Source organism: Malania oleifera, chromosome 9, assembly GCF_029873635.1.
Source record: "Malania oleifera isolate guangnan ecotype guangnan chromosome 9, ASM2987363v1, whole genome shotgun sequence".
In the NCBI taxonomy this organism is placed as follows: Eukaryota; Viridiplantae; Streptophyta; class Magnoliopsida; order Santalales; family Ximeniaceae; genus Malania; species Malania oleifera.
In genome coordinates, this window is record NC_080425.1 from 52,998,494 (window position 1) to 53,021,709 (window position 23,216).

Below are 23,216 nucleotides of genomic sequence, written 5' to 3' on the forward strand. Positions count from 1 at the left end.
ACTAAGTGGGGTTGGTTATATGAATCCTTTCTGCAATTCACATGACCAAGGGCATTTTCCTCAACTTAAGAGCTGTTAAATCCTTCCACAAAATCTTATTCCAAGTTATTTTAGGTTTACCCCTACCTCTTCTAGTACCATTAACAATGACTAGCTCGCTCATCCTCACTAGCATGCTACTAGGTCTTCGTTTCGAATGCCAAACCATCTAAAGCTTTTTTTTCATCCCTTATCTTCTACCGTTGCTACCCCTAATTCACTACAAAGATTTTTTTTTTTTTAATAATAAAAGATGTATTAAGGTAGATAATGTATAATTGAAGTGAGGGTACTAAATCCTCAAAAACAAATTAAAATAAAATAAAAAACAAAAGAAAACTCAAAAAGAAAAAAAAATAAAAGCATAACAAAAATAAAAATAAAAACTTCTATGATCAGCCAAGAAATCCCCTCTTCAAGCCCTTCCCGTCATAGTTCACCAAAAACTTCAAATTAGCTAATTCCCTCTGACCCTTTCTTTAGTCTTCACTAGGGGTGCACAAAATTTATCGAAAAACCAAAAACCAAACCGAAACCGAACCATTTGAAACTTCGGTTCAATATTTCAGTTCCGGCTTCGGTTTCAGTTTTGAATTTATAAAAAACCAACTTTTGGTTTGCGTTTCGGTTTCACTTAAAAACCAAACCGAAAAAATCGAAAACCGATTATAATTTTAAAATGATTATTTTTAATACTATATATATGTGTACTATGAAATATATTATTTCTTTATTATATAATTGAAACCATTTAATACTTTATTTTATTAATTAATTTTTTTGACTAATTAAATCTAGATTGTTGTTGAACTTGTTCAAGGGAGTGGGAAAGGATTTTATATAAGATGCACGACTCTCAAAATCCTCATTTTGGCAATGTGGGACGAGCGTAGTGGAGTGGAAGAGTCGGCTATTGGGGTGGGGACTTAGCCTGGGGAAACCTTTGTCCCACATTGGTTGGAGGAAGAATAGAAGGTCCCTCCCTTCCCATATAAAAGTCCATCTAGTCTTTCCATCATTGCATTGAGTAAGGCCCTCCATTCAAGTTGTGTGGATGGACCACCCTTGGGCCTTGTCTACATTCAGATAGGCTTCATTTAGGTTTGGGCTCTTTTGGGCTTGCAAATCTTTTTTATTTCTTTTTTTTAAAATATAAATTTTATATTAAAAACCGAGTTGAAACCGAACCAAACCATAAAAATTCGGTTTACAATTACTCTAAACCACTGGTGTACGATTCGGTTTCGATGTTAGATTGAAAACCGATTTTTTCGGTTCAGTTATCGATTTTGATCAAAACCGAACCGATAAGAACCGAGAACACCCTTAGTCTTCACCTTGGACTTTGCCACCATCAAGCTTACTTGATCAAATAACATGAGGCCCGAGTCATCCAACAACCTCAAATTTAAAATTCCTTCCTAGGAATTTCATCTTTGAACAGGAGTAGGCAGATTTTTATCCTTGTACCTTTTTATCATCTTTTGGGACCTCATCTTCAAACATGTTAATACCTTCTAAAAGGAGGAGGTGACACGTACGATAATCCCCGAGACAATCAATGTAAGAATCAAAGGAATATCCACATTGTTCGCAAATGTGGCCCAAAAGTAGACCCTTTTCACATTGTGAAGATGTTCATTCCTGAATTTATCCTTTAATGGTTTACCACTCATCCACCTTGGCATTAACTTTTACTTTTTGAATAGGTTGTTTCTTATTTTCCCAACATTTTGATCCATATAGCATGACTAGTCTTATAGCCACCCTATAGAATTTTTCTTTTAATTTTAACGATATTCTACAATCACACAGCATGCCCAAAGCATTCCTCCATTTCATCCAACCTGCTTTAATTCTATGTACTACATCGACTCCAATTACTCTTTCTACTTACATAATGATCCAAGATATCGAAATCTACTAGTGTTGTTGATTTTTTGATAATCAAGTCTAATCTTATCTTCAATATTCCTCCCTACACGGCTGAAATTACGTTTCATATATTTGTTGCTACTTGTCCCAAAACCTCTAAACTCTAAATTTGTCCTCCAAAGTTCTAACTTAGATTCTCCCCTACTCCCTAATTTCATCAATCATAACAATATTTGCAAACAATGATATTCCTCCCTTACTATCATATTGAAATACAATAATACAAAACCCCGTGAAGCTATTGGGTCGGTTCAACTGGTCGGATCGGCAGGGTCAACTGGTCATGTGTGTGTGTGCGCGCGCGCACATGCGTGAGTAGAATAAGAGTTGATAATTATTATCATCATTAAAAGTTAAATAAATAATGATTAAATATTAATGAAATAGAGGATTGGTATTTCGAATTTATTTAAAAGAGTAAAATTTTTTGATTGATTAATAAAATATTAAATGTAATACAGAGTTTTATTTACTTTAAATTTATTTACCTCCTAGTTTTGGATCAAGAATTTTAAAATAAGTAGAAAATTCATCTTTTTTATGTTTTAATATTAAAAGTAAAAATTTATTCCAGTTTTACTCAAATTAAGGAAAAAAATGTTAATATTCAATAATGTACAAAACCAAAATTTTGTTAATTAATTAATTATACATTTTGTTTTTTTTTTTTTTCACTTTGCATGACTAGGTATAAAAATTTTAAACTACTTAATATTCAGTTTTACTTTTCTTAATATTTTCAAGTTTCAAACAAAAACTGTAAGGTAAAAGATTTTCAATGTTGAAGAATTTAATATTTTAGATGTGAGTAACAAATTTATTGTGGTTATCCCATATGCATAATAATTCAATTTACCTGGTAGGTCTCTTTCCCTCCAAGCTGGAGGTCCAAGGTTCAAACTTAGGAGGCTGCAAAATGCAGCATTTTCTATTTTTAATAAAAACCTGATTAAAACAAGTTGACATGCTGAGTCTTTCCGAGCTGGACCGAGTCACCTAAGTCCGATTGGGTTGACGCGGGTTCACTCAAAATCCGGTTCAAGCCTCCTGTCAGGACCGGTAACTTGGCTAGTTTGGTCCAACCAAGTAGGACTAGCCGGTCCAATTTTTGAAAGTATGGTTTATACTATTAACAGCAATTTTTGAAAGTTGCTGAGATGCACATGTTAAGGTGGATGAGTGGTTTAACATTAAGAGATAAAGTAAGAAATGAGCATATATGCAATAATTTAGGTATAGCACCAAGCCACCGACTGAAAACAAAATGAGGGAGGGGCGGCTTGGATTGTTTAGGCATTTGAAATGCAAACCTAGTAGAGCACCTGTGGGAGGAGTGAGTTAGTGTTTTTGGCATGAAAAGGGGTAGGGGTAGGCGTAAAACAACTTGAAATAAGGTAGTGAGGAACAATTTAATAGCCCTTAATCTAATAAAGGAAAATGCTCTGGTCGGGTGAATTGGCGGTGAGAAAGGATTCATGTAGCCAACCCCACCTATTGGGTCTTAAGATTGTTGTTGTTGTGGTTGTATGGTTTATGCTATTACATCCATAAAATAATATCAATATTTGCATAATCTATGATGATATTTTATAATAACAAATTATTATGATAAAGAAAAAAATCAGTAATATAATTACTATGTTACGATAATATACTACTAAATTGTAGTATAATACATATTTTTTATTACTAAATTATACTATAAGATAATAATATAATTTAATTATTATGAACTGTTTCAAGCTAAAATGATATAGAAACATACTTTATGTTCATATGGTCGTTAGCAAAATGATTGCAATGCTAAGGTTGGAGCTAATAGTACTTATTGCAAAGACATTCCTCTATCATCTTTGGTACAAATTTAGTAATGGAGAGAGAATCTGTTTTGCAGAGGATCTTTGAGTTGCAAAGGCTCCTTCAACTCAAGCTTTCTTCCCATTTTTTTGTTTGACTAGCCTTCAAGATGCTCCAATCTCTGAATTTTTTCCCCCAACTCAGGGAACTTGTGAAGTCCTGGAATTTCACTTGCAAAATTTTGAAAATTTGAATAAGAGGGCAAACAAATTAATTAATATTGCTGTTAATGCACTTGGATCTTTTTGTACATCCTTGGAAAGGAATAAAATAAAAACTTCTCTACCAAATTAGTTCATTCATTTGACTTTTGCTACTAGTGCTAATCTTTTTCCCTACATTCCCTCATTTGGAAGACTAAAGTTCCCTAAAAAATAAACAATTCTTTTGAAGGTCAAGCTTGTGCGGACGCCCATTCCTGATATATGAGGATCAACTATCTGTTACATAGTAGAAGGCATTATAAGGCTCTATATGCAAATGTGAATGATGTTTTATGCAAGTGGTGAGATCGTGAGACACATGCTCGCACCTGTCTTAGTTGTTCTATAGCAGGAATGTATGGAACAAGCTTTTGTCAATTCATAGCGCGTTGGGTATGCCCTAGTTCTTTGGAGGATTTTATCATGATTGCTTTTAAAGGTTTTGGAAGGCACAAGGGTGTGAAGACATTGTAATAGTGAGCAGTATTCACTGTCCTCTGGATGTTTAGGCTGAAGAGAAATGCTCATATTTTTCAAGGTTGTGCTTTGTCTATTCATACGAACTAGAATGGGTCTTTTCCACTTTGTCGAACAATTATTCTTCTAGCTGCTTTGGTAGCATAGGTTCCTCTAATATTCAGGGGCTTGGTCGGCTTTCTGAACTTCATCTTGTTTTCTTTTGTTGGTTATATTTGTTTTAACTTGCCTTTTTATTTTCTTGCTTTGTTTAGGAGGATTTCTTATCCTTCTTGTAAATTCTTTCTTCTCTTACTAAAGTTCCTTTTCTCTGAAAAAAAACATTGAAAATATAAAGAAATTACATACTATGTAATAATAATCCAATATTATTATAAACATTATACCATTTTGTTATCATATAATATTATGACACGATAAATTATATTACAAAGGCCTACTATTATAAAATTATAATAAATATCAGTATATATTTTTGAAGATGATTATGATAGATGGAATTTCTGGGGCATAAATTTACATTGTTGTGGATTCTCAACACATTATATGAATAATAATCATATATTATTACGTCTTATATATTAATGAAATGCTTGGTAAGATACACATGTTAAACCAAACCAAATTAACCAAATGAAAATATTCCCATCGGATAAGCATCCTATTCTTGGGCATAAGATTCTAGGGGCGCATCTAGATGCTACAAACTAAACAACATCCATCCCTTTGTGTCACGAGCTAAGCTTGTTCAGGGCATTATGCTTGCCTATGACCGCTTGCCTCATGTGTTTGGGATGGGTTTCCATCATGTAAATATTAGTGTAGGGTTATTTTCCAGTATTTATTTCATTGTAAGCCAAATATGGCAGTATGACTCCTCAGTCACTTTGATGTTTCCTAGTGCCAGATTGAGAATAGCCCAGAAAGCTCTTTAGGGGAGGGATCAATCATTGTAAACTCACTAGCAATTGTCAAATTGCTTAGCCTACTTGCCTCCCTCGCTAAGTACACCATGTCAACGGAGGATTTGTTAATGAATTACGTTTGCTTCAATGTTTACTGCTTGCTTGCCACGGCTTTCATGAATTGATTACTGTTTCCGCTACTATCTGAATGAATGTTAATGAAAGTGCTTCGTGGATGAATGTTGGTAAACGATAGGCTGGCTAGTTAAACAAGAGTGCTTTAGCTAGCGCCACACGGCCCTTCACAAGAGTGTGAAAATAGTCGGACCGTGACATTTGGTATCAGAGCCAAGGCTCAATTGCTACAAGAATTCAGTTACCTTCGTTGTGGGATTTTGGAAGCTTTGGTAATTGACCATGGCACAAAACAATGCTGAAAGACTTAGCGCACTGGAAGCACAGGTTGAAGAGACAACCAACAATATGGCCAACGAGATGGCCCAACTGAGGGGACTTGTTGATGAAGTGATGGGATCACAGCAGCATCAAGCAAGTTTGACAAGTCAAATGTCAAAGGACTTTCACCATACTGTGGAAACTTGCAGGCCCGGATGGCTGATCTGGATGCAAAGGTGAATCTGATGGTTCTTGCTATGGGGAACTCCAACACTCCAGGAGTTAGTAAGACCAAGGTACCTGAACCCAGGACGTATGGGGGTGCCCGTGACGCTAAGGAGTTAGAGAACTTCTTGTTTGATATGGAACAATATTTTCGCGCTGTGAGGATGGCCTTAGAACAGGTGAAATTGGATACTGCAACCATGTACTTGGTGGGTGATGCCAAACTATGGTGGCGTGCTAAGTACAGTGACATTGAAAATGGAAACTGTGTAATTGATAATTGGGCAGACTTGAAGAGAGAGCTCAAGGCCCAATTCTTTCCTGAAAATGTTGAGTACAATGCAAGGAAAAAGCTGAGAGACCTCAAGCATACTGGGTCGATCAGGGAATATGTGAAACAATTTTCTGCTTTGATGTTGGATATCCGGGATATGTCGGAGAATGACAAGTTGATCTATTTTCTAGAGGGGATGAAACCTTGGGCAAGGACTGAACTTCATAGACAAGGAGTTCAAGACTTGTCTACCGCACAAACTGCTGCAGAACGCTTGACTGACTACGCTGGGGAGAATACCACTTCGTCCAAAGGATCTGGCAGAGAGGGAAACAATGGAAAGTCTTTCAAGAAAGGCAAATCCAAGAGTGGGGGAGCCGACTATAAAGCATCAACCTCAAAGGAAGCTTCGTCGTCTCAAGGGTTCAACACATCCAAGGGAAAGGGTAAACTTGAGTATTTCTTGTGTCGAGGTCCTCATAGAGTTTTTGAGTGCCCTCACAAGGCATCACTTAATGCTTTACAGGCTTCCATTGCCGAACAGGCACTAGAAGACAATTGGGAAGAAGATGAGACCCCGAGGATGGGTGCAATGCGGCAGGTGAGTGCATTGGAAAAGCAGGCGAAAGCCCCAAATGTTACACGAGCCAGAGGGCTAATGTTTGTGGACTTGAGAATCAATGGGAAGAGCACTCGCGCTATGGTGGATACTGGGGCTACCCATAACTTTATTTTGCAACCAGAAGCTTGGAGACTCAACTTATCCTTAGAGAAGGATACAGGACGCATGAAAGCAGTTAATTTTGTAGCCCAGCCTACTCTAGGAGTAGCCAAACAAGTTACTATGAAGCTTGGGCAGTGGAAAGGTCATGTGAATTTCACAGCAATGCCATTAGATGACTTTCCAGTCATTTTGGGAATGGAGTTCCTAAGGGAAACGAAGGTAGTGCTGATGCCTTCAACTGGTTCCCTATGTTTGATGGGAGATCACCCGTGCATGGTACAAGCTGTTGCAACGAAAGGAGACGATGGGAAGTTCCTTTCAGCCATGCAACTCAAGAAAGGTTTAAGGAAGGGAGAGCAGACATATCTAGCCACGGTGGTGGTAGATAAAGTAGGCAAAGAGCTGGGGCCTACAACCATCCAAGCGGTGTTGGATGAGTACAAGGAGGTGATGCCGGATAAGTTGTCTCACGAATTACCTCCACTACGGGGTGTGGAGCATGAGATCGAGTTGTTTCTAGGAGTGAAACCACCTGCAAAAGGGCCATATCGGATGGCGCCTCCAGAGTTAGCAAAATTGAGGAAGGAACTTGATGAATTATTGGAAGCTGGATATGTTCACCTATCCAAAGCACCATTTGGAGCACCGATGCTGTTTCAAAAGAAACACGATGGGAGCTTGCGGATATGTGTAGACTACTACGCGCTCAACAAGGTGACAGTGCGCAACAAGTATCCTATTCCATTGATTGCTTATTTATTGGATCAGTTGAGTCACGCCAAGTACTTCACTAAACTTGACTTGAGGTCAGGCTACTATCAAGTGAGAATTGCTGATGGGGATGAGCCGAAGACTACTTGTGTGACACAGTATGGGGCGTATGAGTTCTTGGTGATGCCATTCGGGTTGACGAATGCGCTTGCAACATTCTGTACCTTGATGAACCAGGTTTTCCGTGAGTACCTTGACAAGTTTGTCGTGATGTACCTGGATGATATTGTTGTCTACAGTTCCACTCTGGAGGAACATAAAGAGCATCTGCGGAAGGTGTTCGATAGGCTGAAGGGGAACAGTCTATATGTGAAGAAAGAGAAGTGCTCTTTCGCTCAAGAGAGCATCAAATTCCTTGGTTAAGTGATTTAGCAAGGTCATATCAGAATGGATATGGAGAAGGTAAGGACAATTCAAGAATGGAAGATCCCAACGACAATGAAAGAGTTGCGTTCCTTTCTTGGCCTTGCCAACTACTACAAGAAGTTCGTAGAGGGGTATTCACGGAGAACGGCCCCTATGACAGAACTACTAAAGAAGGGTCATGGGTGGAACTGGACAGAGGAGTGTCAGGGAGCCTTTGATGACTTGAAGGATGCCATGATGAGAGATTCGGTACTGGCTCTTCCGGATGTCATGAAACCCTTCGAGGTACAGACAGATGCATCAGACTTCACCCTTGGAGGATTCTTGGTACAGGAGGGGCACCCTGCTGCGTACGAAAGCCGTAAGCTTAGTGAAGCAGAGCGGAAGCACACAGCTCAAGAGAAGGAGATGCTAGCAGTGATACATTGTCTCCGTGTGTGGAGGCATTACTTACTTGAGTCAAGGTTTGTGGTGAAAATGGATAATTCAGGTGTTAACCATTTCTCCACACAGCCAAAGCTGACACCCAAGCAGGGCCGATGGCAAGAATTCTTGGCAGAATTTGATTTCTCATTTGAGCACAAGGCGGGGCGATTGAACCAAGTCGCAGATGCACTAAGTAGAAAGGCCGAACTGGCGGCCTTACAAATGGTAACACATCTGACTTCAAGTACTGTTACCACAACGATGCGGGAGCGCATCAAGGAGAACTTAGCCAAAGATCCAGTTGCGCAAAACTTAATGAAACTTACCAAAAAAGGAAAGGCACGACAGTTCTGGATGGAAGATGGATTACTGATGACCCATGGTAACCTGCTCTTTGTGCCACGAGCAGGTGATCTGAGGAAGACATTGCTGAAGGAATGTCATGATACCATGTGAGCCAAACATCCAGGATGGCAGCGCACTTTGGCCTTACTGAAGCGGGGGTACTATTGGCCGCACATGCATGATGATGTGGTTGATTATACCCAAACTTGTCTCACTTGCCAACAAGACAAGGTGGAGCGGAGGAAAAGTGCAAGGCTATTGGAGCCTCTACCAGTACCGTCCAAACCGTGGGAAAGTGTCTCATTGGACTTCATCACCAACCTACCCAGAGTGGGAGACGCAGGGTATATACTTGTTATTATAGACAAGTTTTCAAAGTATGGTACATTCATAGCCGCACCGAAGTACTGTTCGGCAGAGAAGACAGCACAGTTGTTTTTTAAGAACATTGTGAAATATTGGGGTGTTCCCCACGACATTGTTAGTGACCGAGACTCAAGATTCACCGGCAACTTCTGGACAGAACTTTTCAAAATCCTCGGTTCACAACTAGAAATCTCTTCGAGTTATCATCCACAGACAAATGGACAGACAGAGAGTTTCAATGGGCTACTTGAAGAGTACTTGCGCCACTTTGTCAACGCCAACCAGAAAAATTGGGTGCAACTATTTGATGTGGCTCAGTTCTGTTTCAATACCCAAAAGTGCTCCACAACCAACAAGAGTCCTTTTGAGCTTGTTACAGGCCAGCAGCCACTATTACCTCACACAGTGGATGAGCCGTACAGAGGAAAGAGTCCCAGGGCGTACGTCTTTACCAAAGAATGGAGACAGAATGTTGAGATTGCCCGAGCCTACCTAGAGAAAGCTACTAAGCGGATGAAGAAGTGGGCAGATCAGGGGAGAAGACTGCAGCACTTCAACGTAGGTGACTTGGTGCTTGTTAAGCTCAATCCTGAACAGGTTAGGTCACTACGAGGACGAGATAGGAGACTACTTCGCAAATATGAAAGACCAGTCCCTATCTTGGCCAAAGTCGGGAAGGTCTCCAACAAAATCGACCCTCCGACTTGGATGAAATTGCATCCTGTGTTTCACGTCAGTTGCCTCAAGCCGGACAAAGCCGACACTGACGATCTGAGCAGAAATCAGTCAACCAGACCAGAAGTGAGTACAGTGCAACCTGACAGGCGTGAAGTTGAAGATATCCTTACAGACAGAAAGTTCACATCCTCAAGGAAGAAGCGGCAAGAATTCTTAATGAAGTGGAAAGGCCTTGGTGACGAAGAAATTAGCTGGGTTTCTGCAGAAGATATGCACCCGTTCATAGATAAAGTCAAAGTGTACCTAGCGTCAAAGTCTACAAGGACGTCGACCGCATAAGTGGGGGAGAATGTCACGAGCTAAGCTTGTTCAGGGCATTATGCTTGCCTGTGACAGCTTGCCTCGTGTGTTTGGGATGGGTTTCCATCATGTAAATACTAGTGTAGGGTTATTTTCCAGTATTTATTTCATTGTAAGCCAAATAAGGCAATATGACTCCTCGGTCACTTTGATGTTTCCTAGTGCCAGAGTGAGAATAGCCCAGAAAGCTCTTTAGGGGAGGGTGAGTGTTCATCAATCATTGTAAAACTCACTAGCAATTGTCAACGTGCTTAGCCTACTTGCCTCCCTCGCTAAGTACACCATGTCAACGGAGGATTTGTTAACGAATTACGTTTGCTTCAATGTTTACTGCTTGCTTGTCACGGCTTTCATGAATTGATTATTGTTTCCGCTGTTATCTGAATGAATGTTAATGAAAGTGCTTCGTAGATGAATGTTGGTAAACGATAGGCTACCTAGTTAAACAAGAGTGCTTTAGCTAGCGCCGCACGGCCCTTCACAAGAGTGAAAATAGTCGAGCCGTGACACTTTGCCATGTGTATCCAAAAAAAATTCACTTGCAACTCCTGTGCCAACCCAAATTTCACATCCAGATCACATCCAGATCCCTCATCCAAACACATTCTCAAAATGTAAACAAGAACCAAAAAATATAGACCTTAAAAGCCTATATAGCAAGGAAAAGAATAAAGCAACAGAAATTAGGTGACAAGTTTAGGCAGTTGGCAAACCCAAAGCCTGAAATCAGGCCATTCACAAGAAAAACAAATCAATAGCATAAACTAGTTACCTCGAAAGATGTGGCGAAAATGCCATTCATTGCCATGCAGATCTGTTGCAATCAATTCCTGCCAGGGTGGCTGCTGCGACATGTCCTGAACACAAAACCAGAGCATAAGTTGGGCGAGGAAAATAAAAATCAATTTTGGAAAAATATTTTTTTAAAAAATGCACCAAGGAGGCAAGACTAAACTAGTGTTATAACTGACCAGTGGTGGCAAGCAATCATCAGCATGCCTCCGCAGAACAGAGAATCCACCATGAGTGCTAGTGTCAGATGCTGTAAGTGTCTTGCAAAATGAATGGACTGTGCATCTTTGGGGTTCGGGCAGTGGAGGATCTGGACTAGTGACCTCACCTTGCTGATCCACAAAGGGGAACAAAAATAGGTACATAGAAAAAAAAAAGAAAAAAAAAAAAAGGAAAAAGAAACAGAGAAATATAAAGATCATAAAATAGAAGTAATTTTAAATCTATATGTAAAATGTAGTCACATAATTTGTCAAAAATCAGCTAAACAATTTTGAAGTGAACAGGATGTGTGGAAGATAGATCTCACATCTGGTTCAGGTAGCAAGGTTAATTGTGCATACACCTCATCAGTTTCCGGTTCAGCCTGCATAAATTAAAAATGAAATTTTCATGGTGTGTAACATAGAAGCAAAGACACAAATCCATATAAGTGTGTTAACTATAAATGATTGAACTCACCCGCAGCTGAACATGAACAACTTTGCAAAGAATTTTAGATGGTAGATTGAATGATGGCATCTGCTGCTCTAACCCCTGGTGTGTTGATGCTTCAAGCTGCAAAAACAAACATTTATTTGATAAGACAATTGATAAAACCAATATGATAAACCGAAATAATAATAATAATAATAATAATAATAATAATAATAATAATAAAAGAATATGTGAACTGGACTGCATGATTACAGGTTCAGACTAATCTGCAATGTTTGGAAACCATGTTAGCTATTAAACAAAGATCTCATGAAGTCAACTTCCTCACCATGGATAAAATTTGAGCAATAAATGAACAGACATCCATAATTCAAAATCACATCTTTAAAAAAAAAAAAAAAAAGGCTCTGCACAAGTGTAATGCATAGATCCATAACAGGCCATTATGGCACTTTTAAGTCCTAATCTTCTAGACATTGCCAAATCAAATCAGGTTAACAATTATGTGCAAGATCCAGAGTTTTATACAGCAAAAAAAATTGGACCAAAGAAGAGGAAATAAAAATTTATCACTTAATAATATAATTCAATAAAAAACCCAGCACACCTGTTCCATATGGCCTTGTGGGAAGTAATAAACCCTCTCCCCTTCACGAGGAACAGTGACCAGGGGTCCAGCACAGGCATGCCATAGTTCTTTGTACAGAGCATCAATTGAGGCCCCTGTAGAAAAAAGACAATGGAAAATTGAACTTGGAATTTTCATATAAAAAATGAAAGTACAGCAAAAGAAAGAAAATAACATGAGAAAAAAAAAAACGCACTGAGTATAGGAAGGAAAGAGGTAAAGCACTTCATAGACTATATTAGATTTTTTTTTTTTTTTTTTTTTTTTTTTTGGGAGGGGAGGGATGAAAACAAATACAGCAAAATGACAAGAACATCATAAATTGGATACCAAGAAGTAGTATTTCAATCAGCATTGGATGTTTCAAACACACCTTCAATGACAGTGAAAGATACGCCAAACAAAGAATTTTTTGCAGTAAAATAAAATCACATGGTTAGTTTGGTGATCAAAAAGTATTCCCTGGAAGCAGACCCAGGCGATGTCATTACTACTGCACTTGCAACAGCTAAGTGTAGATTGATACAATGCCAATGCAACACTACATTTGTTAAAAATGACTGAAAGTCACTACTATTCTATTTATAGGATTCTGCTTCCTAAGAAATAGGCCAGACATACCAACCGCCAAATGTCAACTTCTGTATATTTTAAAAAAGAAGAGCTGAAGACATTTATGAGGACTCGCTGAAGACAGTAAAACATGTAAAATAAAGCCCAAAAGCCAGCCAAACTGATAAAAACGGCCAAATGTGAAGAAATAGGCAGTTAATTTGAACAAACTGATATTGCTCATATATGTTCTTCTGGATTCTTCTAATAAATGCCTGGTGGGGGTGCTACACTAAGAAATATTATTGCATTTATTTCATTGTTGGTCATGATGCAAGTTATTTCAATGCATTAAACGAAAATCATTGACTGAAAAATGTTTAATAATATTAACAAGTGCCTCCAGCTAGCCTTCGCTTTTAATTCCAGACACAAAACCATTAGTCTGACCAGGTTACCAATTTGACAACTACCCAGCATGCCCGTTTGCAAGAACAATCTTTTATAAAAAAACAGCGCCCCCTCCCCCCTTTTAAGTTACCATGCTCTCCATAATAACAGTTGAATTCAAAGGCAATATTACTAGATTGCCTCATTTATACATATATATCCATGGAGAAAAAAAAGGAGGAATTTCCAAAATCCAAAACTCATTTCAGAGTTATCGACTGTTTCCCCAGCGAATCATATTAACAAATAAATATCTGAGCCTGAAATTTCAAAAGGACTAAGCTCAAACCTGCATGAGGTCCTCCAGATGAATGGTTTGCGCAAGAAAATGCCATGGGAGGAGCACCAAAGTCCAAAGAGCTCTTATCCCTTATACAAAGTAAGATGCCTTATTCTTCTCACCGACTAAACCAGCTTGAGTAATTAAACCCAAATCACTTCGTGTAAATGCAATAACTTTCACTGCGGCGATTTAAAGACTCAATTATACGTCTCCTGTCAAGTGCTCGGTTTATACCTTGAAGCCAAAAAACAAAGATGGCAGTTCAACCTGTAACTGCGAAGTGCGACAAGAACAAACCAACCAAAAAACAATAGCACGACCCTTTCACGAGGAAGGAATGATGCCAACCTTCTTTAGCTTAAAATCAGCAAATTTTCCTGCAAAGTAAAATATGAGAATGTTCGTTACTTCAAAAAGTTTGACAACTTTCACGGAAAGACGAGAGAAATAAGGACAGACATCCACAAAAAGGACTTTGCCCAGATGCAAGAAGTTCGTGATTCAAGAGGAGGATCTATGCCAGGAAAAGGAATCAAAAGCCTCGAAATTTCATAGACCGCGAATACCAATGACTAAATTCGAGCAAGGCGATGAATTTAGCAGCTGAGTTTTCCTGAGCAATGGAAAAGACAGCAAAATTGTACGAACGGGACGAATCAAGCCTCCCAAATGCCAGTAGATTCAAAGTTCCATTTGCCCAAAATAAAACATTCCAGGAGAATAAGAAAGAACGACGAACCTTCTAAGTCCACTTTGACTAACCCGATCCGAAGAAAGTCAACGAACCAGCTGAAATTCGCAAGCAGATATCCTCCAACCCGCCATTTCCCTACCGCTAAAGCTTCTTCAGCTCCAAAACGGATCGCAAACTATTAGGGTTTCAGAGAGCGAGGACGGGAAAGAAACAGGAACAGCGCGAGAGAAGAACGATGGATCGTAGATCAATCGATCTGCGTGTTGCCCGGCTGGAGCCGACACCAACCTGCAAAAAATAATATAAAAATAATAACAATAATATAATGAAGTTCTTGTTTCTCTCTCTAGTCAGCCCCTTCGGCTGCCTCTTTTTCAGTACGTTCTCTCTCTAGGTCTCCTATTTCTCTCTCTAGGTCTGGAGTGAGAGACAGAACAGTAGCGGTGGAGGCGTCAAGGAGGATAGACTTGAAGTCTGGACAGGTCGGGTGCGCATTGCGCACGCCACCTTTCCTTTCAGAATGCAGAGAACAGCGCCACAGGGAGTGCCCCGGTATCCCTACAGGTTCCCCTGTCGCGTGTCCACGCGCAAAAAGAAGTTCAGGGCAAAATAAATAAATAAATAAATACCTTAATATTATTAACATGTGAAAGTACGATTAAGCCCAGTTGTTCCCCTTTTATCACGACCTAATCCCCGGCGGTAGACAAGCCTGCCATTATGACCTTGCCTTTTAAGTTAGTTTGGTTGTCATTTCATTGATGAATCCTCCTAGCACACAATTTTTTAAAAATAAATTATATAATGTTATGAAATATTATTCCCCAAAAAAGAAAAAGTGCAAATGTGATGTAATGAAAATATTTCCATTTGAAAATTATTTCATACGAAAGCATAACAAATTTTCTCTGTTTTATTTTTGACCACCTCACCTTGCAAAATTCACATAAAAATGAAACTAAGTGTCTAATTTTTTTTCAAACACGTGTTCAGTGAATGCATTTAGATATTTTCATAATTTAAGTTTGAGTAAAGTTCAATTTAAAATTTGACTTTATTCCTACCAACCAGAAGATGAATTGGATTAATGGCATGATGTTCAATCTAAAATCAAGTTTTCTACTAGTTTCAATAGTTAAAATTAAAAGTAATAATCACAAATTCAATCATAAGGTATCTGTACAAAATAAAATCGATATGGGGAGAGAGAGAGGAGGCCAAATTATAGTGGTTTGGCTCCAAACTCAATGTCTGCTTAAGAAATTTTTTTAGCAATTTTCTATTTGTGATTTTTTTCACAATAAAAACCAAGTTTGATCACGTTCATCAACTCCCACAAATCCGTTCATCAACTCCCACAAATCAACGAACACGCCAATCATATATTTTAACTTCTCATTAACCAAAGAGGTATAACAATCTTGCTACAATTCTATACCAATCTTAAAATTTAGTTCTCATACCCTAAGAACTCTTAAGGATGTTGTCAATTTCAGGCTCAAGTCACCTATTTAGTTGCCAACAAGTGTGGTGATTGTTTGAAAATCAATCATAGTTAATCAAATCATTGGTTATCTAACTTACCTTTTGTTTTAGAAAAGCAGAATCACCACTTTATTTTAGTTCTAAAAAGACAAAATAAAGAAAAACTTTTTTGAAAAAAGATTTAAGTTGGAGCACCATTGTGAATAGGAAAAGTAATTTTTTAGAACTATTTTTAAAGGAATGAAAGAACTAGCATCCTATAGCACTATTCTATGGATCGTAACCATACCTACCTTTGTGTGTGTATGTCTTTCTTTGAAAAAAAAAATCTCAAAAACAAAATGTCATCTTAAAACATGGATGATAGGTTGCAACAATGGTTGGTCGACTAACAATTGAAATCCAACCGCTTGTTATAACCTTTCACTTTTTTTTTGTAACTAAAAATTCTTATACCGGAAGTCCATTTCTGAAAAGGTTTTCATAGAGTCCATGCAAGGATTAACCTCAGGCAGATCTTACTACTTTATGTCATTTCAAAATGCATAAATACATAAAGGAAAAAATAAGAAGAAAGAAGAGGGGGGGCAAAATATAAAAAAACGAAACTTTTGTTTTTTAATTGGTATGGTTGTGTCTATCCTTATGCATTGGCTATATATTCTCTAAAAGGAATCAAGTCATCTCTAGTTCATCAAAATACTTCAAATGTAAGTTTAGAAAATATGTCGATGATTTTTGAAAATCCTTGAAATCTTTGAAAACACTTGAAGTTTTAATTTAAAAATCTCCATTTTTGTTTCAAAACTTTGGTTTCTAATAAACTCTAGCTCTATAAAAGCATAGCGTTGAAACCAAGTTAAAGTTAGAAAAACATCATTTTCCCTACTTTTAACTTTAGAAAGTTTGATTTATTTTTTTTATTTTTATTTTTTTTTGCGAGAGAACCAAAAATCCGCATTGAAAACTCATGTTTGAAAACTTAAAGTCTTTAGAAAAATGCCCAAAAGCCACATCATGAGCATTCATTCAAAAATTTGGGTTTGAAAATTTGAAAACACTTGGAATCTCTTAAACAAATCTTTGGAATAGTAATTTTTATTTTTTATGAAAAAATAATGAAACCACATCCTAAATTCAACATACAAACTCAATCATGAACTCTAATAAGTGTGAGATGTATTAACTTCATGAAATATCATAAAAAAGTTTGGAGAAAATTGCCAAAAACATGCCTTTTGGATAGGGTGGTCGACTGTCTACAGAGGTTAGTCGACTATATGTTGTAGCCCAACAACTACTTTTTTGAATGCCTGACGAACAGTCAACTGTGCCTATTGGCCATTCAACCATTTGACTGCATGCCCCTTCTTGAAAAATACAAATTTTGACGCAATTTGTGCAACTTATGAATGGATTTGAACCATGAATTCACTTTAAACATTCCTAGATGACATCTTTCATCATGGAAATGCAAATATCTCTGATACCATATATCAATATGACCGGACTCGAAGTGGGGTACCGGGTGCTCTGTTCATCACTCATAATAATACCAAGTAGTGGAAACAAATCTGTATACAATCCCAAACACAATACTAGAGTCCTAACATCAACATAATACAAGGAGTCCCAAAATATCATTATACACATGACAGATCTCACTAATACTTACCCTTTACACACAGTCAACCAGACCCGCCCTTGAGCTTTCTAGACTTCATTCCTGGTATTCCCCTGAAATGTTAAATTTTAGGAGTGAGACACCTCTCAGTAAGACAAAAATAAATTATTGACAGTGTGTGGCAACATGAGTTTTGGTATATCATAACTGTAACGCCCCGACCCTCTACTCGGGCCCAAAGTGCTACTAAAATATAACATACACATTTTTCTGATACCATAAATATATATAACCCGCCCTAACAAGGGAAAATGGGTGTTCCATCCTGATCATCATATACATACACAGCAGAAAAAATTTTAATACATCAAACACTTACCAGAATTTCTAACTGTTCCCAACTACATACTAAATCCATATCATAATATTACAAACCCCAAAAGCATAAAAAATGTTATCTATATCTCACCAGTTTTGACAATATCTAACAAATGTCTAACACCAACCCGACGGTATACTAGACTCGATCCCTCGAAGGACCTGAAACATGATTTGTATGACAAGGTGAGACACCTCTCAGTAAGACAGATCATATTATTATCAGTGTGTGGCTAGCATGAGATTTCGTGTAAACATATTACTAATAACATTTGAATACATTTAACTGGCATTTTAAAATTGTACTGAATTGTATATCTGAAAATACATAATTTCTAAGTAATATATTGTTGGCTCAATATAGCTCATTCTATAGTAAATATGCCCATATATGCCTACAACCTGGACTGCTGAATTAGCGTCGTCATGCGTTCACATACTACTATGACATGCTTCCCCCCATGAAGGGATGTCGGGCCCGTAGGTTGGACCTAGCATATGGCCGGTCGACTATAGCTAAGTAAAACTAAGTAGTAAGTACGATTGTGCCTACCCTAAACCTGAAATTCTGCATCAGGAGGCTCGCCCAGAATTCTGCATTAGATGAGGCCCCGAAATTCTGCATCGGGGAGTACTACCTAGGTCTCCAATCGACTATCCAATACCAACACTCTCTATAAGATGTGTGGTTGTACTATCTCCTAACATATAGCTACTATATCGTGCTCATAACATAACATCATATTCACAAGATTCTAAAATCATATATGACAATTTACATTATAAAACTGAAATCATAATTCATTTTCATAAAACTGTATAAAACATAAATTGTTCGTAATTTTGTGGAATATTTGTCATATACTGTTTACAAACATCGGCCCTCGACCGTCAATCATAACCTGACCCCCAACCGTCATATCTAATCTCGGCTCATAGCCGTTGCAATTCAGTATTAGACAAAACATGCTCATTCATGTCAATTAAAACTATACTTATGCCAAATAATTTTTCACCTAGTATAAATCATAAATAAAATAACTGCTTGAGAAAATAAACACTGTGCTGAAAATAGGGGTATGAGTATCTCCAAGTTGTTATTTTATTAAAATATAGATACGTAGTTAAGTACAAGAAAAACGGATATAATCAACCCTACCGTCTTTGGTTCGTATTAAAACACGCCTACGGTTTGAAACCCCAAATTTTTAATTGGTAAAAACATTCAAAAAGTCCAGTACTTTAATCCAAAATATCATATTCGAATTTAATTAGTTGGTTTTGAAAAGAAAGTCTTTTAACTAAACCCTAGGCTTGAAAACCTAGGAAAATTCGTAACTATATATATATATATATGTAAACATATCTAGTATTTCAATCAGTTAAAACTTGCAAAAGTAACTGACATAATATAATCCCCTTACCTGATTCCCGAAAAATGACCCGAAACTCCCGAAAAACAAAATCCTAACTTTTAGAGCAGGGCCTGAAAACGAGATCCCACGAGCTGGGAGGAGGGAGAGAGAATCAATGAGCACTTGTGAGTGATTCGAGGGACTTGGAGAAAGAGTGAGACGTGAGAGAGAGAGAGAGAGAGAGAGAGTAAATGAGAGTTATATAATAAAAACATAACTTAGCCCTTAAGTAACTTAGTCCTTAAGTAACTTAAAATATCTCCTCCAAGATATTTATATATAAATATCTAAAAATATATCCTCCAAGATATTTATTATTATATTTATTTATTTATCTATTTATTATTTTATTTTTCTATTCGAGTTACTAGATTCTTCCCTCCTTATAAAAATTTTGTCCTCGAAATTTGCTAACTGACTCCCATCACATCCACTAGATTACTATTGATCTGCTGATTCGACTTTAGAAAAAGCCGATGGCCACCCACATAGTAGCCCCGTCCAAAGTTTATTACCTACCCTCACTTATGGCGGAGGAATATCGTGGTTATATACCATGTCTTAGGAGATTACAATAGTCATACAAAACTCTCCCTAAGACCATCCATATACCAAAACCGTAAACACACCGATAATTTAAACAAACCTTCTCTAAAACACTTATGTACAAAACCAAACTTACCTAAGCTGTCATACTTACCTGTTTAACGCTGAGCCTCTCTAAATAATAATGGATACTTCTTGCGTATTTTTGTCTCTAATTCCCATGAAGTTTCCTCGATTGCATGATTATGTCAAAGTACCTTGACAAGCAGAATCCTCTTAGTACGTAGCTCCTGTTTCTTACGGTTTAGAATCTAAACCGGTATTTCATCATATGCTAAAGTGTCCCCGAGCTCTAAAGACCCGTAATTGATCACATACGAAGGATCTGAAACATATTTCCTCAACATGGACACGTGGAACACATCGTGAATCCTAGACAGTGCTGGGGGTAATGTGATCCTATACGTCATCAGACCGACCCTTTCTAAGATCTCAAATGACCCGACGTATCTAGGGCTCAACTTGCCCTTCCTACCAAACTGCATCACCCCTTTCATCGAAGCAATCCTCAAATCGGAATGAAATGGGCATTCTTTGTTAGTATGTCAACAACTACCCAAATAGCATTCTGCTCGTGAAGTGCTGATGGCAACCCCGTGACAAAATCCATGGAAATGTGCTCCCACTTACATTTAGGAATGAGAAGCGGTTGCAACGGTCCCACCGGCCTCTAATGCTCAGCCTTTACTTGCTAGCATGTCAGACATTGCTTAATAAAACAGACGATCTCTCTTTTCTTATTAGACCACCAAAAAGATTCTCGCAAATTTCTGTACATCTTCGTACTCCCTGGATGCATTGTATAGAGCGAGTGATGTGCCTCCTCTAAAATGACCCATTTAATCTCAGCATCATTCAGTACGCATATCCTATTATGAAATATCAACACTCCGTCATCTAAGATATTGAAATCCGGTTTCAATCCATTCTGCACTCCCTTTATAACTTCTACCAGCTTTATATCTTTCACTTGAGTTGTCCTGATCTTTTCCCATAAGGTCGGTTGCATAACCAGTCTAGCAATGAATGCCTGGTGATTTCCTTCCACCATCTCCACACCCAACTTTTCTAGGTCCATACTAATCTGATGTTGAACTCCCACTTTCGAGACTGAGGCATCTACTAACTTTCGACTCAGAGCATCAGCTACCACATTAGCTTTTCCTGGGTGGTAATTAATGGTACAATCGTAGTCCTTTATCAGCTCAAGCCATCTTCGCTACCTCATATTGAACTCCTTCTAGGTGAAAAAGTACTTAAGACTTTTATGATCCGTAAAAATCTCGCACCTTTCACCGTATAGGTAATGTCTATAGATATTTAATGCATACACTACCATTGCTAATTCCATGTCATGTGTCAGATAGTTCTTCTTATACTCCTTGAGTTGACGAGAAGCGTACACAATCACCTTTCTTTGCTGCATTAAGATACACCCGAGTCCCTTCTTAGAGGCATCACTGTAAATCACGAATCCACCATCTCCTGATGGAATGGTCAATATAGGAGTTGTAACTAGCCTCCGCTTCAATTCTTGAAAACTCTACTCTCACTCACCATTCTACTCGAACTTCATGTTCTTCCTCGTGAGCTATGCTAGTGGACCTAATAGTCTAGAAAACCTCGCGATGAACCAACTGTAATATCCTGCAAAACCTAAGAAACTTCTAACCTCATACACGTTCTTCGATCTCGCCTAATCAACTACCGCTTCTATCTTACACGGGTCCACTAATACACCTTTCTAGGACACGTACCACTTGCTCAAACTAGAATTCGCATTTCTTGAGCTTTGCAAACAACTTCTTCTCCCTTAGTACCTATAGTATCATTCTCAAATGAGTTGCATTCTCCCAAGGACTCCTCAAATAAACTAGGATGTCGTCGATGAAAACCACCACGAACTGATCTAGATACTCGTGAAACACCCTATTCATTAAGTCCATGAATGCCGCAGTAGCATTGGTCAATCCGAAAGGCATAACCATAAATTCATAGTGGTCATACCTAGTGTGGAAAGTTGTCTTTGGTACATCCTCCGATTTCACTTTCAGCTAATGATACCCGAATCGTAGATCGATCTTGGAGAAAACCTGTGTGCCCTGTAACTAGTTAAACAAATCATCAATTTGGGGTAACGGGTATTTATTCTTCACTATTACTTTATTAATCTCCCTATAGTCAATACACATCCTCCTCAGCCCATCCTTCTTCTTCACGAATAGCACCGGTGCTCCCTAGGGTGATACACTAGGCTGAATGAAACCCTTGTCAAGTAACTCCTGTAACTGCCCCTTTAACTCCTTCAGTTCTGCTGGGCCCATTCGGTTCAGAGCTTTTTTGAAATCGGTGTTGTCCCTGGAATTAGCTCAATAGTGAACTCCACATCACGATTAAGGGGCAATCCCGGTAAGTCCTCTGGGAACATATCTGAGAACTCCCTTACAATGGGAATATCATCCAATTTAAACTCTTCCCTCGACGCTTCCTTCACAAATGCAAGGTACGTCTGACATCCCTCCAAAAGTAACCTCCTCGCTTGAATGGCTGAAAGGATCCGTGGTGCAGAGCGCACACATGATCCTACAAACTTGAATTCCTGCTCCTCGGGAGGTCTGAATACTACCTCCTTTCTATGATAATCGATACTTGCATAACTGGCCATTAGTCAGTCCACCCCCATAATGATATCAGAGTCGTGCATATAAAAAACAATTAAACTAATGGGCAGCACTCTCCTTTGAATCTCCACTAGAAAATCTTCAATCACCCTACTATATACTACTACTAACCCCGATGGTGTAGCCACTGCTAACTCGGCACCTAATAACCTAGCCTCTACCCCCACATAATTTGACAAACCCCTGGGAAATGAACAAATGCATCACTCTTGAATCAAATAATACAACATCTTTATTTGAAAGCATGTTAATGTTACCTGTGACCACATCTCCTGCATGCTCAGCTTTGCCGAGAGTTAAGGAATACACCCTCCTAGGTTGTACCCCTCTGATATCTGCCTTGCAATGCCTGATTACCTCCCTGATATGGCTGCTGTAGGGGTGCATTGCTCCCCGGCGGGTGGTAGTCTCGTGCCATATGCCTGGGTTGACCACACTGGTAGCAGACACCTGATCCAACCATGCACTTCCCTAGATGCCACTTGCCACAAGTAGGACAAGCAGGGTTTGATGTGGTACCGTGAGATGCACTACCACCCGTCTCTCATCGTTGGTCTCCGCCACCACTATACCTCTTCCAAGGACCCTGCCTCGCACTTGTATAAGAACTAGAAGGAATTGGCC

General features: G+C 38.4%; 1 protein-coding gene across 8 annotated transcripts in view; it reads right to left on the minus strand.

Moving 5' to 3' along the window:
• The window catches only part of LOC131163714 (auxin response factor 1), a 42,233-nt gene extending 27,245 nt beyond the window's left edge, over positions 1-14,988 (minus strand). For 2 of the 8 annotated variants that reach the window (XM_058120415.1, XM_058120410.1), the window contains exons 1-8: positions 14,449-14,982; positions 13,977-14,086; positions 13,716-13,888; positions 12,404-12,519; positions 11,821-11,916; positions 11,669-11,725; positions 11,319-11,471; positions 11,120-11,204 (exon numbers count right to left, since the gene is read on the minus strand). In XM_058120415.1, coding sequence (XP_057976398.1) covers positions 11,120-11,204; positions 11,319-11,471; positions 11,669-11,725; positions 11,821-11,916; positions 12,404-12,519; positions 13,716-13,761 — 553 coding nt within the window. In that variant the 5' untranslated portion in view covers positions 13,762-13,888; positions 13,977-14,086; positions 14,449-14,982. Of the gene's footprint in view, positions 1-11,119; positions 11,205-11,318; positions 11,472-11,668; positions 11,726-11,820; positions 11,917-12,403; positions 12,520-13,715; positions 14,087-14,448 lie in introns of all 8 variants that reach the window. The other 6 variants (XM_058120414.1, XM_058120411.1, XM_058120412.1 and 3 more) reach the window with 4 other exon arrangements.
• Between the last annotated feature and the right edge of the window lie 8,228 nt (positions 14,989-23,216).